The sequence below is a fragment of the Eschrichtius robustus genome, chromosome 16 (genome assembly GCF_028021215.1).
Source record: "Eschrichtius robustus isolate mEscRob2 chromosome 16, mEscRob2.pri, whole genome shotgun sequence".
Taxonomy (NCBI): Eukaryota; Metazoa; Chordata; class Mammalia; order Artiodactyla; family Eschrichtiidae; genus Eschrichtius; species Eschrichtius robustus.
Genome location: NC_090839.1, coordinates 70620824 through 70638361, shown reverse-complemented (window position 1 = coordinate 70638361; position 17538 = coordinate 70620824). Strand labels below are relative to the sequence as shown.

At 40.7% G+C, this 17538-nt stretch overlaps 1 protein-coding gene across 1 annotated transcript in view; it reads right to left on the bottom strand.

Annotated features, from left to right (window-relative positions):
* The window catches only part of ACSM3 (acyl-CoA synthetase medium chain family member 3), a 28827-nt gene extending 11594 nt beyond the window's left edge, over positions 1 to 17233 (bottom strand). Inside the window, 7 exon segments of the mRNA XM_068524783.1 lie at positions 1296 to 1375; positions 1648 to 1805; positions 1964 to 2106; positions 5250 to 5432; positions 16215 to 16365; positions 16368 to 16431; positions 17015 to 17233. Coding sequence (XP_068380884.1) covers positions 1296 to 1375; positions 1648 to 1805; positions 1964 to 2106; positions 5250 to 5432; positions 16215 to 16365; positions 16368 to 16431; positions 17015 to 17233 — 998 coding nt within the window.
* Between the last annotated feature and the right edge of the window lie 305 nt (positions 17234 to 17538).

Here is a 17538-nt window from a genome sequence, read left to right as displayed (position 1 = left end):
ACACAGTAAGTCCCCTACATACGAACCTTCAAACTGCAAACTTTCAAAGATGTGAACGTGTGTTTGCATGTCCAGTCACATAAGTTCATGTGTCTGGTATACATTGTCAAGTGCGTGCATCCTCTACAAGTGGTTGTGCTTTTGTGTACTTTACTGTGCAGTACTGTATAGAGGACAGTAGTACAGTATCTTTATTTCAAGCCCAGGATGTCTGGAAGCAAGCGTAAAAGCAATGGTGATGTAGCTGGTACTACTGTACTTTTCAAGGTACTGTACTGTAAGATTAAAAATGTTTTCTTTATTTTTTGTGTTTGTTTTTTATATATTATTTGTGTGAAAAGTATTATAAACATATTGCAGTACAGTACTATATAGCCAATTGTGTTAGTTGGGTACCTAGGCTAACTTCATTGGACTTACAAACAAATTGGACTTACGAACGTGCTCTCAGAACGGATTTCATTCGTGTATGTGGGGGACTTACTGTACAGTATTATTAGCTATAGTCTGGAACTGAATTTTTAATTTAATTAAAATTTAAATTTAAATACCTACATGTGGCTAGTGGTCACCAAATTGGACAGCACAGTTCCAGGATGTATTGTAGGTGAAGAAAGAAAGGTCAGAACTGTGTGCATATCATGTTCCCATTATAAAAGAGAGGGGGAGAACATATGCATATTGGCGTGTGCATGCATAGATCTCAGGGAGAGGGAGAACTGAGACTGAGGACAAGGTATGGAGGAAGACTTTCACTAATATATTTTTATATACCTATTGAATTTTATGTCATGTGAATTGTTTCCTGTTCAAAAATCAAATAAAGTCAATTTAAAAGTAGTGATCAATCCACACTTTCAAATGGAATCAGTAATAAAGGACATTCATCTTCTTTCCTGTTTGCTGGGATAGGGTTTTAAATAGGGGTGACATATATTTTCTCAGCTCAGGTAACAGTCATCATACAAAGGATAAACACCTTCTTATCCATAACCACTGGGCTCAGAGCTATACACTTGGCTGAACCCTCCCTTTCCTCTCCTTGCTTGAGGGAAACCGCCCTGGATATAGTAATTATCATTTACAGAATGTTAGCAAGAAGGAAGGGGAGAAGAGGTTGCTAAACCCCATACCTACTGGCCTGGAGCTGTGTTTTTAGGCAGAGAGATCTTTTATTTTATAAAATAAAAATATTTTATAATATTTCTTATAATATTTAAAAAAATATTTTATAATATTTCTTCTTCTTCCTCTCCCCTCCTCCCACTAAGTGCCCATTCACCAACCTTTCTTACCTGGTCTTATCATTCTGCACAGGTATTCTATCTGCAGTTGGTGCTGAACAGAAGACTGTGATGGGAAACTTGCAAAGTGTCTGCAATTTAGAAGAAGTGGTCTTACCACAATTTTTAGTAAGTGCCTAAATGTCTATGGTAGATACAGCACAACTTAAAACATTGTTTATTCTAACGTAAACACGCTCACACCTTTCCTCTGTATATCTTTTCAGTCTTAATGATTTTACAGACGTGAAATACTTTAAATCATGTTGTCTACTCTGATTTCCGCAAGTTACTTTATGCACCAGTCCTGTCAGTGACAGTGCTAATGCATTTCTAAATGTTGACCTCTTCTGCTCTGCCTTACTTGCAAGACGGAAGTTGGCTCAAACCGTGGCAAATAATGTGCAAATACACATGCTCCCTGGATCCATGGAGAGTAAACACTACTCCATGCAGATTTTGCCCAGCCTGTGTCTGAGGTATTCCACATGACATCTGAAGGGGTCAAATCCAGCCAGAACCAGGGTAAACAAAGAATAGACTTTATATATATATATATATATATATATATATATATATATATATATATATATATATATGAAAACAAATTTAAAATACCAATAAAGGAATCATCACCTTTGTAGCACTGACACTTCAAGCTACAGTTCTGTGAGAGTACCTTCCATTTATAGATAATCCTAAACCGAAACTGCTGTGGGTGTGTCCGGTCATTTTAGGAGATCCACTTGTTCCGCTGGTGAAGAAAATGGCCATCATCTCATTGTGTTTTATCTTCACACAGGTGTTGTTGTCACTGGCATGTCTATGAAGGAAGAATTACAATGATTCTGCACATTAAACACAGCATCATATTTTTTTTTTTTTTATTTTTGGCTGTGTTGGGTCTTCGCTTCTGTGCGAGGGCTCTCTCCAGCTGGGGCAAGCAGGGGGCCACTCCTCATCGCGGCGCGCGGGCCTCCCACCATCGCGGCCTCTCCCGTTGCGGAGCACAGGCTCCAGATGCGCAGGCTCAGCAGTTTGTGGCTCACGGGCTCAGTCGCTCCGCGGCATGCGGGATCCTCCCGGACCAGGGCTCGAACCCGTGCGCCCCGCATTGGCAGGCAGACTCTCAACCACTGCGCCACCAGGGAAGCCCCCATATTTTTTGTTTTAGTTTTGATTTTTTCTTGGCTGCACCACACAGCATGAGGGATCTTGGTTCCCCGACCAGGGATCGAACCCATGCCGCCTGCAGTGGAAGCGCAGAGTCTTAACCACTGGACCACCAGGGAAGTCCCAAACACAGCATCACAGACTGTTACCACAGAGAAGGATTTACTCAGACCTCTTCATCTCATTGATCAGGCCCCAGTGACTTAGGGTGAATTCCAAGGTAAAAGCCATCTCTCTCAGGACCTCCCTGGTGGCACAGTGGTTAAGACCCTGTGCTGCCAGTGCAGGAGGCCCGGGTTTGTCCCTGGTCAGGGAACTAGATGCCACATGCATGCTGCAACTAAGAGTTCACATGCCACAACTAAGGAGCACACTGCAACTAAGACCCGGCGCAACCAAATAAATACTAAAAAAAAAAAAGCCATCTCTCTCTGCATCTTTTAAGGTGCTTTCCAGAGGCAAACTAAACTTTGTTGTCAATAGCCCATTTATAACAAGTTGACTTCATAGCTTTTTACTGTATAAGGAAGAGTTGAAGCAGTTTAAAAACTCAAGAATTTTATCATACCTCCAACAGAAAGAGGATTCTATGATCTTAAAATCATGGATATGTGAAGAAAAATGTGATTTAAAAAAAAATGGGTATGTTAATAGAAGTCATGGCTAATGGTATAAGGCAGGGATCATCAAGCTGTAGCCCACAGGCCAAATATGGCCTGCCTTCTGTTTTCGCAGATAAAGTTTTATTGGAACACAACCATGTCCATTCTTTTACATATTGTCTGTGACTGCTTTCTACACTATGACAGCAAGGATGAGTAGGTATGATAAGAGACTGCATGGCCTGCAAAGCCTATATATTTACTATCCATCCCTTTTATAAAAAACATTTGCTGACCCCTCAAAAGGATGGTTTTTCTGTTTGCCAAAAAAGAGTCTACATAGTTCTGAATATAGTAAACAATAAGACTGAAGAGGATCTAAGTATCCACCTAGGGAAGGAAGGGCCTCAGTTAAAGAGAAAAAAAATTTTGGTTCCAAAGGATAATTGGGCTTTGATACATGTCATACATCAGGGCAGCTGAGGGGAGGTAAACTCTGCACATTTGAGTGTCTAAGAAGCATACAGAATTTTATTTGGGAATATTGAGCTGAGAATGAATGAATCAGAAATATCCAGCCATGAGAAATATAGAAAAGCTATTTTTATTTATTTATTTATTTATTTATTTATGGCTGTGTTGGGTCTTCGTTTCTGTGTGAGGGCTTTCTCTAGTTGTGGCAAGCGGGGGCCTCTCACTATCACGGCCTCTCTTCTTGCGGAGCACAGGCTCCAGACGCGCAGGCTCAGTAATTGTGGCTCACGGGCCCAGTTGCTCCGCGGCATGTGGGATCTTCCCAGACCAGGGCTCGAACCCGTGTCCCCTGCATTGGCAGGCAGATTCTCAACCACTGCGCCACCAGGGAAGCCCAGAAAAGCTATTTTTAAATCCTAACAAAGATAAACCAAATGTTTAGGCTATAATTCCATAATTTTTTTCTTTAAAAAAAGTTAGTACTATAGCTGTGTACCTTTCACTTCTATCATAGATATGGTTGCTCTTGAAACCTAAGGCAGGTTTAGTGTACCAATCTCTCAGAAGCATTATACATAGCAGTTAGGAATGTGGGCTCAGAAACCAGACTGCCTAAGTTTGAAACCCAGTTCTGCCAGATCCTAGCATTTGACCTTATTCATCTGTATAATTACAGTTCCTACTCCCTAGGTTGTTGTGATATTTAAATGAGTTAATATATCTGAAGTGCTTGGATTAGTTTTTGGCACATATTCAGTGCCATATAAATGTTAGCTATTGTGCAATTATAGCATTATTTTTATTAGAACAGAATTTGGCCTTTGATAACTCAATAAGTGTTAACTATTTTAGAAGAGGTAGGAACAAGTCCATAGTTGCCAGCATGCTCCAAAATCATTGAGTAAAGGTAGGAAGCTCATTCCAGAAAGGGAATTTGCTGCCACCCTAAAGCTATAATATAACCAATACTTGGCGAGATTTCCAAGTGACCCCTGGAAGCACCCCAGAGCAGGGCTTGAACGTCAGTATAATTCAGTTTTATAATTGCATCCATTAAATATTCTTCATACTATAACCTGATAGAAATGTTACTGTCAGCAAGGGAATGATGCAGCCTACAAAGAAGGATTGACTGTGATCAGTTCCCCTGGGAGACAACAGCTCTGTGGTTGATGCTGTGATGCACCTCCTAGATCCTGCTGCAGGATTTCAAACATACTCCCTCCAGGTGCTGGGATCCTTCTTTAGATACTATCTTGACTGAAGACAGCTGCCTTGCTCAAGGTCATGCCTCCTAAGGACAGCACATACCCAGTTACTGATCAGCATAGGACCTCTTGCTTTAGCTGGGCAGAGCTTTGAAGGGCTATCCAAACTCCAGAGATCTCAGTAGGCTGGCTGAGGGCTTTTTTGGAAGTACAATCCCACATCTTTCCCTTTCTTTCACAGGTGTTTAATGCAAGATAACTCCTCAACAAACTTCTTACACAACTAATCTCTGTCTTAGGGTGTGCTTCCTTGAGATCCCAACCTATGAAAAACACTGCCAGCTCCTTATTGCCTCAGAGCTTTGCACTATAAGTGCAGGAATGATCACCAGTTGTTCCCTTTGTCTATTGTTTTAATTTTCATTTTTCTGGTCAGTCATGGATTGACTGTCTTATCAATGTTGCGTTTCTTCTTGGGAAGCTGTTCTACAATAATTATGGCTACTCACTTCTCCCACCCCTCTCTGGGGCTCTGAGACACAATTAGCTTGGAGTGCAGATTTTCACATTTAGATGCAACACCATCTACTGCTGGAGCTAAAACATCATTGGTACTAATGCACTTTGCTTTTGAAGATTGTAGTCGGTAGAGGATGTCTTTCTGGGTCATCTGAGTGGTTCCTGGATTAAAACTGTCCCTAAAGGAGAAGAAAAGAAAATGTTTAGAAAGGATTTCCTTCACCATGTTAGGGTAGTGTACATAACTCATGTACATTCTGTATTTCTCAGAGTGAGTTAGTTGGTTTTCTAGGCAAGGTATCTGTCTTCCTTTCATTATTATGCTTTTGCCTGTCAAGGGATCTCAAAGTCTATGACCCTTTTGACCTAACATGAAAGGGTATTAAATCCTGGATAATTATCTTCTATCTGGAGACCATTCATAACATTCAGCTTGAAGAGGGTTTTGATTGAAAAGTAATATTACCCAACATTTATTTAGTACTTTTGAGTGCCAGGTGCTATTTAAGTGTTTTGCATGTTTTAACATTTAATCCCTATCAAAAAACACAAAACTCAAAAGCTATTGTCAACTAAAAAGAAAATACACAACATAAAAGTTGAGCATTATGTTTTATTGGGAGGACTTTCTCAGGATGTAAGCCCGGGAGTAGCCTCTCAGATAGCTCTGAGGGACTGCTCCGGAGGGTGAAGGGAGAAGCCAGGATATATAGGGGTGGTTTTTACAACAAAAACCAGGTAGTTGGAACATCAAAAGATTACTGTTAATTAAAGAAAACCTGACATCTCAAGTTAATGAATTTAGCGCTTTTCTATGTATGGGAAGATGCAAGAGTCTGGGCTTACTGAAATCATTCCTTTGATAGGCACCTCCACTGTGGAGGGCCAAGATCCTCTTCTTTCCCATCCTGAGTTCCCTCAGGGCTTTACCATCAGGGGCAGCTACAGTGGCTGATGGCTTGATGGCCACAACATCCTTTGTTTGCTGATATAGCAGGTGGCATTCTTACTCCACCCTATAAATAATATGTCCAAGATCACTGAAGTAGCAAGTGGCAGTGCATGGACTGAGCCCTGCAGCCTGACTTCAGAGCTGTACATTTAACCACTTCAGTTCAGTGCCTCTTAAAACATACATGAATATTTTATGGTTTCTTTCCAAAGAGAAGGGTTGAGGCATTTATCTCTTCTGTGCTTCTACTCCCACCTGCTGTAAATTACACTGTAAGGCGTAGTGTAATGGTTAAGAGTGTGTCCTGGAACCAGACACTCTTAGTGCTTGGCCTTGAGCAAGACTACTTCACCTCTGGGATTCTCAGGTTCTGCATCTGTAGAATGGGGATTATGATAACACTGCCTTCTTTATAGGATTATTAAGGATTAAATGAGTTAAAATGCATATAGAGCTTAGAACAGTACTGAATAAAATTTAGCTATTATTTTCTCTAAGGATTAATGGACTTTCAAGAATATATCTATATCTGAATCATATTTCTATCTCTGTCTCTATCTGTGTTCCAGATTCCACCACTCAAATTCCAGACCTTCAAGTAGGGGTGGAAGGCATTTAGTTTATAATGGTTTTTCCTCTTCCTGGTGACACAGCAGGCAAGGAAGTTTGAAGAACATATGTCTGGTCATTCCTGGACTCTTTATTTATTTAAAACTTTTTATTTATTTTAAAATTTTTGGCTGTGTTGGGTCTCCGTTGCTGCGCGCGGGCTTTCTCTAGTTGCGGTGAGCGGGGGCTACTCTTCGTTGCAGTGCGTGGGCTTCTCATTGCGGTGGCTCCTCTTGTTGTGGAGCACGGGCTCTAGGCGCCTCGGGCTTCAGTAGCTGTGGTACACAGACTCAGTAGTTGTGGCTTGCGGGCTCTCTAGCGCAGGCTCAGTAGTTGTGGTGCACGGGCTTAGTTACTCCGCGTCATGTGGGATCTTCCCGGACCAGGGATCAAACTCGTGTCCCCTGCACTGGCAGGAGGATTCTTAACCACTGTGCCACCAGGGAAGCCCCATTCCTGGACTCTTGACACTGGCTCATCTTTCCATTTTGGAAAGGACAAGTCGCTCCCATGGAGTCCTTCAAGAAACAGACAACCAGGACCAAAACACAAGGTTCTTTAGAATATCTTCCCTTTCTAAACAAAGCAATGCAGCAATTTTTATGAGGCTTTAACTCCAAGGTTATTCCTTAGAGATGTTGCACCTAGAGATAAGTAGTAAGCCTGCCATGGCCAGCACCTTTCCATAATTTAAAGGCACTTACAACAAACCCACTGTTGACATTTCATGACCAAGAAGAAGTACTTTATTTAAACACATTACCCTTAGATAATTAAGTTCTGCCAATACATAATTCCTAAAATATCTTTAAAGGAATCTATTAACAGTGATCAGTCTTACCTATTAAACCCCTTCCTATCCAAATTATCATTTGGGAAGCATTACAGTGTTTACTTTAAATATAAAACAGTCTTCTGGTATTGCTCTGGAGTGATGTCCTAGATGATTATGTAACAGGGAAGAGCCAATTCTGACTCCATGTTGGATCTGTTTCTTTAACTTTTGCTTTTCGTTGCTTTTGTTATTATAATCACTGTCTATAGCTGTAAGCACACATAATGGCCTGCCACAGGGAACCGTGCCCCCCTGCCTGACTGTTAAACTAAAGTGCCTTTGTTCGGCTCACAGAGAGACACTCTGACCCTGCCCACCTGTGAATGGCTGCAGAAAAGAAGAAATTAACACATCCCCTCCCCACTGCAGGCCATTCGAGGAGATGTTTTGCAAGATAAATGGCCTTTTTACTTTACTTCCTCACCTCACCCCCCTCCCTGTTCTTTAAAAGAAACTGGCATCCAGACCCCAGTAAGATGGTTTTTTGGGGACCATAGTCCGCCATATTCTCCATCTGCCAGCTTTCCAAAAAAAGTCTCTATTAGTTGCCTCAACACCTCATCTCCTGATCTATTGGCCTGTCCTGCAGTGAGCAGAGCAAGCTTGGACTCAGTAACAATTATAAATACAGTGGATACCTGTATTCATTAAAAAAATATATTGAAGCCTACTATGTGGTGGACGCTTTTCTAAGTGCTAAGGATACTGTAGAAAACAAATGGACAGAGGTGCCTGCCCTCATTCTAGACAGACTGGAAACACATATACAATATCAGATGATAATAAATTTGTTTAAAAAAATAAAGAATGAGCACTTTGGGTGAAGGTAGGGGCAGGAGCTGTTCTAGATAGGTTGGCTGGGGATGGCCTCTCTGAGGAGGATACCTACTAATATTTAAATTTCATGTAAAAAAAAAAAAAGTTCAAAACTTCCAGAAATGAAATGCCCGTTTCTGTTTCACAGTTGTTATTTTGTATAAATGTATAGACATCATATATCTTTTCAAATTAGTGTTTTTATGTTCTTCAGGTAAATACCCAGAAGTGGAATAGTTGGGTCATATGGTAGTTCTACATTTTTTGAAGAATCTCCATACTGTTTTCCATAGTAACTGCACCAACTTACAGTACCACCAACAGTGTATGAGGGTTCCTTTTTCTCCACATCCTCTCCAACATTTGTTATTCCTTGTCTTTTTGATAATAGTCATTCTAATAGGTGTACAGTGATGTCTTACTGTTGTTTTGATTTTTTAAATTAGATTTTGTTGGAGTATAACTGCTTAGCAATGTTGTGTTAGCTTCTACTGCACAGCAAAATGAATCTGCCATACATATACATATATCCTCTGCCTTTTGGATTTCCCTCCCATTTAGGACACCGCAGTGCATTAAGTAGAGTTCCCTGTGCTATACAGTATGTTCCCCTCAGTTGACTATTTTATACATAGTTATCAATAGTGTATGTGTGTCAGTCCCAATCTCCCCATTCCTCCCACCCCACCCATTTCCCCCTTGGTATCCATACATTTGGTCTCTATGTCTGTGTCTCTATTTCTGCTTTGCAAATAAGGTCATCTATACCATTATTTCTAGATTCCACATATATGCATTAATATATGTAGGTGTCTGCGGCTTCATTCAGATGCAGCCCATCACTGTGTCTTTTCCCTGTTATGGTTGCCCTAGATGTAGTGCCATGCTGTGGTGTGGAGTGAGGGGGAGCCGGTCAGCTTGGGCTGGGGTGCGCAGTGAGGTGGTCTCACAAAACCTGATAGCCACTAGGGTAGACCTCTCTCTGTCCTGCCTGCGGGCAAACCAGCACCTGTGTGCTCCTCACAAGGAAAATCCAAGCTTCTCCAGACTTTCTCTCTGTCCCAGTGGCTCTCCGAGCAGCCAGTGGGTCTTGTCTCCTCCACATAGGTCCCCAGGGCTGAGGTGACCAGTCTGTGGCTTGACCTACTCACTCCCTAGGGCAGGTGTCTACCCAAGCAATCTCCCTTTTCCTCTAAGTTCCCTCCCAGGGGCACAGGTCCCAACCCAATCCCTTTTTTTCCCATCCTCCCCAATTGTGTGTGTGTCTTTCTTACAGCCTTGGTTGTACAGGAGTCCTGGCAGTTTCCAGTTAGTTTTCAGTGAGAATTGTTCCACATGTAGATGTATTTTTGATGTGTTCAGGTGGGAGATTAGTGCCATTTACACTTACTCCACCATCTTTAAGAAGTTCTCAACATTTCTTGTAAGGCAGGTGTAGTGGTGAATCCCCTCGGATTTAGTTTGCCTGGGAAAGCCTTTATTTCTCCTTTATATCTGAAGGATAACTTTGCTGGATAGAGTATTCTTGGCTGACAGTTTGTATCTTTAAATATTTTGAGTATGTCATTTCACTCTCCTCTGGCCTGTAGAGTTTCTGCTGAGAAATCTGCTGATAGTCTAGTGGGGGTTCCTTTTAGGTTACTGTCTTTTTTCCCTGGCTGCCTTTAAAATTCTTTCTTTATCATTGACTTTTGACAGTTTTCTATGTGTTTTGGTTAAGGTTTTTTTGCATTGAGGTAATTAGCTTCCTGGTAATTAACTTCCTGGACTTGTACGTAATTGAGGTAATTAGCTTCCTGGACTTGTAATACAGTTCCTTCCCCAGGTTTGGGAAGTTCTAACTATTATTTCTTTAAATAAACTCTCTGTTCGCTTCTCGCTCTCATCTCCTTATGTTGCCTTTCCTAATGGAATGAGATGGTTCTCTTAGAAAGTATTCATTAAAAAAAAAAACCAACAAAACTTAGTTTTCTCTCCTCTCCATCCTGGATCATTTCTAGATTTCTGTACTCATGCTTGCTGATTCTTTCTTCCATATGGTCTGCTATATTTCCAATGCTTTCTATTGCATTCTTTATATCATTTATTGAGTTCTTTGGCTCCAGAATTTCTATTTGTTTCCTTTTTAGAGGTTCAGTCTTTTCATAAAATATTCCTTCTGCTCATTTTATTCCTGAGCTCATTGAAATGACTTTCTGAGTTTTCTTTTTCTTTTCTTTTTTTTTTTTTTAACATCTTTATTGGAGTATAATTGCTTTACAATGGTGTGTTAGTTTCTGCTTTATAACAAAGTGAATCAGTTATACATATACTTATGTCCCCACGTCTCTTCCCTCTTGCATCTCCCTCCCTCCCACCCTCCCTATCCCACCCCTCTAGGTGGTCACAAAGCACCGAGCTGATCTCCCTGTGCTATGCGGCTGCTTCCCACTAGCTATCTATTTTACGTTTGGTAGTGTATATATGTCCATGCCACTCTCTCACTTTGTCCCAGCTTACCCTTCCCCCTCCCCGTATCCTCAAGTCCATTCTCTAGTAGGTCTGCGCCTTTATTTCCTGTCTTGCCCCTAGGTTCTTCATGACAATTTTTTTTTTTTTTTAGATTCCATATATATGTGTTAGCATATGGTATTTTTTTTTTCTCTTTCTGGCTTACTTCACTCTATGACTGCTATTTTTAATTCTCTATCAGATTGCAATCTTCCGTGAGTTTAAGTTTGGTTTCTAGAGAACTGTCACTTTCTTTCCTGATACGTTGCCACTGTGCTTTTTCACAGTGCCTGATGACTTGTTCCTCTGCCCACCCATTTGAAGGCGTGAACACATTTCTTATTAGGTAAGATTTGTTTACTTTCGTTCTAACGATTCAACAGGTTGGTAATTAGAGGACTTTCTTTTGTTTTCCAGTAGGTGGCACTATAGCACAAGTCTTTGGTTTCCCTAACCTGACCTGCCCGTGACTGTACTGTCGAATCAGTATTTTCCACCCTTCACCACCCCTGCCAGAGGTGTCACTGGAGCCCTCATTGTCTCTGCTTGTGCCTTTGGGGTCCTTGGTGCCTTGCTGCTGCCAGTGTTGCTGCTGTCGCTCAGGTCACCCCTGGGGCACCAGGATGGCAGGCACCTCTGCCACATCTGGGGTTGTTGGGCTTATCAGGTTTGCGGGCACTACAGCCTTGGGCAAGGCAGCTGGAGTCTTGGGCACCACTGTGGCTGGTGGGGCCAGGGTCGCCGGCCCTGCTGCTGCTGCTGCCTGGTTCCCTTTGGCTGCATGTGCTGCCTCAGCTGGGAAGCTGGAGTTGTGTGCACCACCTCCCCTGCTACCACTGGGTTCTTCTGGGGCTGTGTGTTCATCCACTGATGGGCCGGAGGGCCAGGATTACGGCACCCCCTCCACTGTTCCCTCGATTCCACCTCCTATGTGCCATTCCACCCACCTTCGGATGTACAGATATGTGGATCTCTCTGGTGTCCCGGTGTACTGAGCAGAGGAACCTTTGTAGAGTTATATATGTTTTACTAGTTGTAAACTGAAGGGGAGAAACAAAGGAAACATCTCACATTGCCATGATGCTGACTTCCCCCACCTAGATGACTTTTAAAAAATTTTTATTGGAGTATAGTTGATTTTTAAGAACTGTTCCTATTTCAAAATTTTGTAAAACTTCTAGAAAGTTCTAGAGAGTGCACTGGGCTCTACACTGACTTTCTGAATGCCTTTGGGCAAATGACAATGTTCCTTTTCCCCCATCTATGAAAGCTTTGCCTTCCCTGTTTATAAAATGAGACTTTCCCTTCCTAATCATAAGGCTCTTGTGAAGATAAAATGAGCAAATGAGTGAACGTTTATTATAATTTCAGAGGGACCACGTACATTATAGAAACTTCTTCAAGACCTGTAGGCTGAGATTGGGTGTTATACTAGCTTTTTGTGGTAAATACTACTTAAAGGAACAAATTCTTGGCAATTAGTATTTTTTAATAATTATATACTGAGGGTTCTGTTGTAAAGGGATTTGGCCTACAATACATACAAAAGAGTTTGAAAACTAAAATGTGATATGAGTTTGTTGTTGGCACTGGGGACTATAGAGCATATCTCTCTGAGAACTTGGAAATAACAGAAATAGATTGCCTTCCAGGAGCTAAACTTTAAACTTAACATAAAATAGATTAGAACAGAGATATTTATAGTCAGTGTAAACAGACATAATGATTCACAGAGAAGCAAGATTAAACCATACCCTGATATATGATATATTAATATAGAATTGGTCTCAGAAAGGGATATTGCAGCCACAGAACATAGAAAAAGGAGACTTACTAGGGCAAATCCTGACAGTACTCATCCAAGCCTGTCTAGAGGAGAAGACTCTGTTAGGGGATTTCACTTATTATCGTCCCTGGGATGAGGTGGCCCCTAGCCAGTACCTACATTCACACTGGACGGTTTTGATTTTCTCAAATCTACAAATTATTTCTTGCATTAGGGCCTTTGTAGAAACTTTTCCATTTGCCTAGAATGCTCCCATTACCCATGCCTTCTCCCACTGGCTGACTCATCCCTCAGGTTTCAGCTTAAATATCCCCCTGACCTTCTCTCAGTCTATAGTGATACTGCTCTTATACATTCTGATGGCTCCTGTGTTATTTCCTTTATAGCACTTGTCACACTATGTGTTTACATGACTCATGACTCTCTCTCCCACTGGACCCTAAACCCCGCAGCTCCTAAAACTTAGCAGGTGCCCAGTAAACACTTATTGCTTGAAAGGATTGTGGGTATAAAGAGATGGGTGGATGAACTGGGCTTTCAAACCCCAGTGCCAATAAATTGAATTATGAAAGTTACTTGTTTTGTCCACTAAACAAACTTCTGGCTAAATTTTTTCTTCTCATGTAGGTCTGTTAACAGGGAGAGAGGGGGCTACTCATGCCAGTCTTTTGGCCCTTTCAGGCAAATTAATAATTTGGTAATATCATTTTATATACCCTGTATCATAAACATGGTAATGAGAGGCCTCCCTCAAGATGCAGAGCTCCACTCCCCACACACTAACATAAGCCGATTAGTGACCAGTGGCCAGATCGCCTCAATTTACCAAGGTCTCATCATTCTCCGGGCCCCCAGTAAGATAGAGGCTCACTTCCTCTAGCTCGGTGGTTCTCAAACTTGAACATGTATCAGAATCACCTGGAGGGCTTATTAAAACAGAGATTTCTGGGTTTTGTCTATCTCTACCCTAGTTTTAGATCCAGTAAATCTTGGGCAGAGCTGAAGAACTTACATTTCTCCAAGTTCCCAGTAATTCTGATTTCAAATGCTATATTTTAATATTATCCCTTTTCGGTACTATGTACTTTTCCTTTTTTGAAAGCACAGTAACAGTTATCTCACTACTCTCCCCTTTAGTAATGCATTTCCAAACATTTTAAGACTCCTCCTAAGACACTGTTCAATTATACATTTTTCTTTTTTTATTGCAAAAAATACCAACTGTGCAACAGAATTCATGTAGTGTATATCTACAATTTCCTTTAAAAAATATGAAAATAAGAATTATCTACCATCTAGCTTAAAAAAGAGAATTTAACAATATGTTTGATGCCCTCTGTGTGCTCTACCCCAAATTATCAGGTAGCCATGATCCAGAATATTGTGTTAACCATTCCTTTGCCTTTCTTTATCATTTTATCACATATGTATATAGCCCTATGTAATACATAAACAACTTGCAAATATTTAAATTAGCTAAGGTTTATTAAAAGGGAAAAATTATTAGGAAACTCCAACTATGAGCTCATTTCTTATTCTGCCCTGAAGACTAGCACTATTAGTATAATTAGATTTACCATTTATTGCCTCCCTCTCATTCTCTCTTCTAAGAGAATCTGCCTTCCTTCTGCCCACAGCCCCAGTAACCAAGCTTTATCAGTTGAAGCTGCCTCTGATAACTTCTGATTGGCCTAACCCAAGCTGTGCCTATCAGATTCTGCCCTAAATTTTAAGAGACTGAGTGGATTAGTGGACGCGACCTACAGTGTTAAGGCCTGAGACATTTGCCTGGCAAATCAAAGCCATGCACCAACCAAAATGAAGAGAAGCAATGTGTTAGCAAGAAAGAAGAGGTCAAAGGAGCAGGTGATTTTTTTTTTTTTTTGGAGCAGGTGCTTGAGAAAGGCAGAGGCAAGGCAAGAGGCTCTGTGGCTTCAGAGCAAAAGAGACAGAGATAGAAGTTGCCTGATGAATAGCCTATTCTCTTGTAGAGGCCAGTTTTTCTTTCTGCACTTTTTTCCCCTGTAAGATTCTCCAGTAGATGTTCAATAATTCTCCTTCATTATTGAATTAATATGAATGGATTTCTGGTCCTGGCAATCAAATAGTCTGTTACTAAGACAGTGAGCTTAAGCAGCATTCATGAAAGCAGTCATTTTGTTAAAAAAACTGTGCAAAAGTGGACTGTGCAACTTCAGTGTATAATTTATATGTACACATGAGATTAGAGCATATAGCTCTCCTCAAATGCCAATGATTATAATAAATTAAGAATGGTTACTTAACATAATGATTTATTATGATAATAATGATGTTAATTCAACAAATATTTCACTGAGACTTACTGTATGCCAATCTTTGGATGCATAGAGATGAATATATCAGTCATTGCGTTTTAGGAGCTTTCATAGTCCTATGAGAATGACAGATTTATAAACAAATAGTATCGCCAGACAATACTGTATAGGTTAAAATAGAAACACATGTGTATTTCTTTGGGGGATCCCAAAAAAGAAAGCATCTAGACTGGGACATCAGGGTGGGGCTGCTGAGAAGGTGACATTAGAGCTGAGACTTTAAAGTCTAATAGAAGTTGTCCAGGTGGTTAGGTGTGAATGAAAGGCTTTCTAAGCATAGGAAATAGTGTGCACAAAATCAAGGAGATGAGAAAGATCACAGACTTTATAGGAAACCATTTGACATGGTTGGAGCAGAGTATGAGGGTGGGGAAATGAGAAAAATAAAGGGAAGATAGCTAGAGCCTTCCATGACACACCTAAGGAAGTTCAGATTTTATCTGGTAGGCAACAGGGAGTTATTAAATAATATCAAGCAGCAAAATAAAAGGATAAAATATGTGCTCTAGAAAGAACACTGGCTATGGAGGATGAATTGGATTGAGGTCGGGTGTGGACACACACAAGACCAGAATTAGGGATTCTTTTGGGAAAATCCACTCAGGAGACGGTAAAGATATGAAGTAAGGCAATGACAATGAAATTGGAGAAGAGGAGGCATGTAGGAAGTCAAATTTACAAGATGTAGGAACTGATTAGGAAGAAGTAGCAGATGCCTGGCTTAGGGCACCAGGTTAATGGTAATTAACCAGGAGACGAATAAAGGTTTGAAACAAAAACTAGGGTGGGTTCCTTGAGTTTGGGACTGATTGAGTTACAGATGACCATGGGTCCTATAGGAGGAGAAAAGCAGTAGGTATAAAGGTGTTCAATTGTTGATTGCCATTCACTTAAACTTTTGGTAAGTGAATGGAATTTCATTATGAAAAACCCAACTCATAGTTTAGGTCAAAAGATATGGCATGTTTCCAACACATTTCCAAGGTTCGTGAGAATAATACTATGTATAGTTCCTCAAATAATTTGCCAAAATAAATGTCACATGATTACTTATACGTTTTGGAAAATCTCTCGTCCACCTTACTTTAAATATGATCAGATCGCAAACACTACTAGCCTGTTTACAGACAGGCTACATATGCAAGCTACCATTCGGGGATCCTGGGCAGAATCACAATTACTCGATCTCCCCTTTGCAGGGCACAGGCTTCTGTAAGTATATTTGCAAATTTCCTTGAAAAAGATCCCAGTTCTTCAAACCCCATCTCACTTCTTCTCCATTTCCATTTATCCACCAGAAGGCTGGATTGGAAGGTCTCTTTCCAGCCTGCGGAAAGACAAATCAGTCATAGATTTAAAGGTGGTTATGCAGCTAAATTCTGTTTCAGCTGACTTAGTGGTATATTTTCTCTGAAGAAAATTCACAGGTCATTAGTTAGGACATACTTGTAGTATTTGGGAATAACTCTGGAGTCCTTATTTCTAGATGTTGGGAGCCATGTCACTTCTTCCAGCACACATCATTTCTCATTTAGCCTTTTTCTTTCCATAAAGTTAGAATTCTTGCATCCCTCTGTATTTCTCTCAATGCACTTTCTATGCCTCATTTCCTACCATTTCTTACTCTTGGATTCACTTTTCACTCTACTCCTTTTTGTTTTTTAAAAAATTAACCTATAATCATACATTTTTGTAACTCAGGCTTTTTCAACCATGGAACTCTTAACATGTTGAACCAGATGTCCTGTGCATTTCAGGATATTTAGCAGCACCCCTGGCCTCTACCCACTAGCACACACCCTCCCCCAAGCCATGGCAACAAAATTGTCTCCAGACATTGTCAACTGTCCCTTGGGGGAAAAATCACTCACAGTTAAGAAACTGCAGTCTGACTGGCCCTTGCTCCATACCTTTTCCATATTGGTCCATTGGTCTAGGACATCTTTAGCAAAGTTGAAATACTCTGGAATCTCTAGTTTAAAGTCCTGCTTCATGGATTCATAGTTGGAGAAATCCTGAGGGACTACTGTTCTATAATCTTTATGCAATGCTCTCAAAGAACAAGGAATTGCTAGGCACTGAAAATACTTGGCACGAAGTAATAGCTGCATGGTGACAAGAGCTAGCATCAGTCCTGCTGAATGTTTTAGCACTCAGGATTTCTACAGAGACCAACTCATCTAAAAGACAAGCAGAAAGACATGCATTTGTTTCTGGCTTGAAGGTAGCCATGTCTCCAAACAGCTAAGTTTTATTACTGTTAATCATCATAAAATACCATCTTCTGAGAACTCACTATGTTCCAAACACTGTGCTCAGTGTTTTACTTACGTACAATTTATCACGAAATCTTCAGCGTAACCCTGTGAAGTGGATACGATTATTGTCTGTTTGCAGATAGAGAAAATGATGAGTAAGAGGTTGTCTCAGTCAC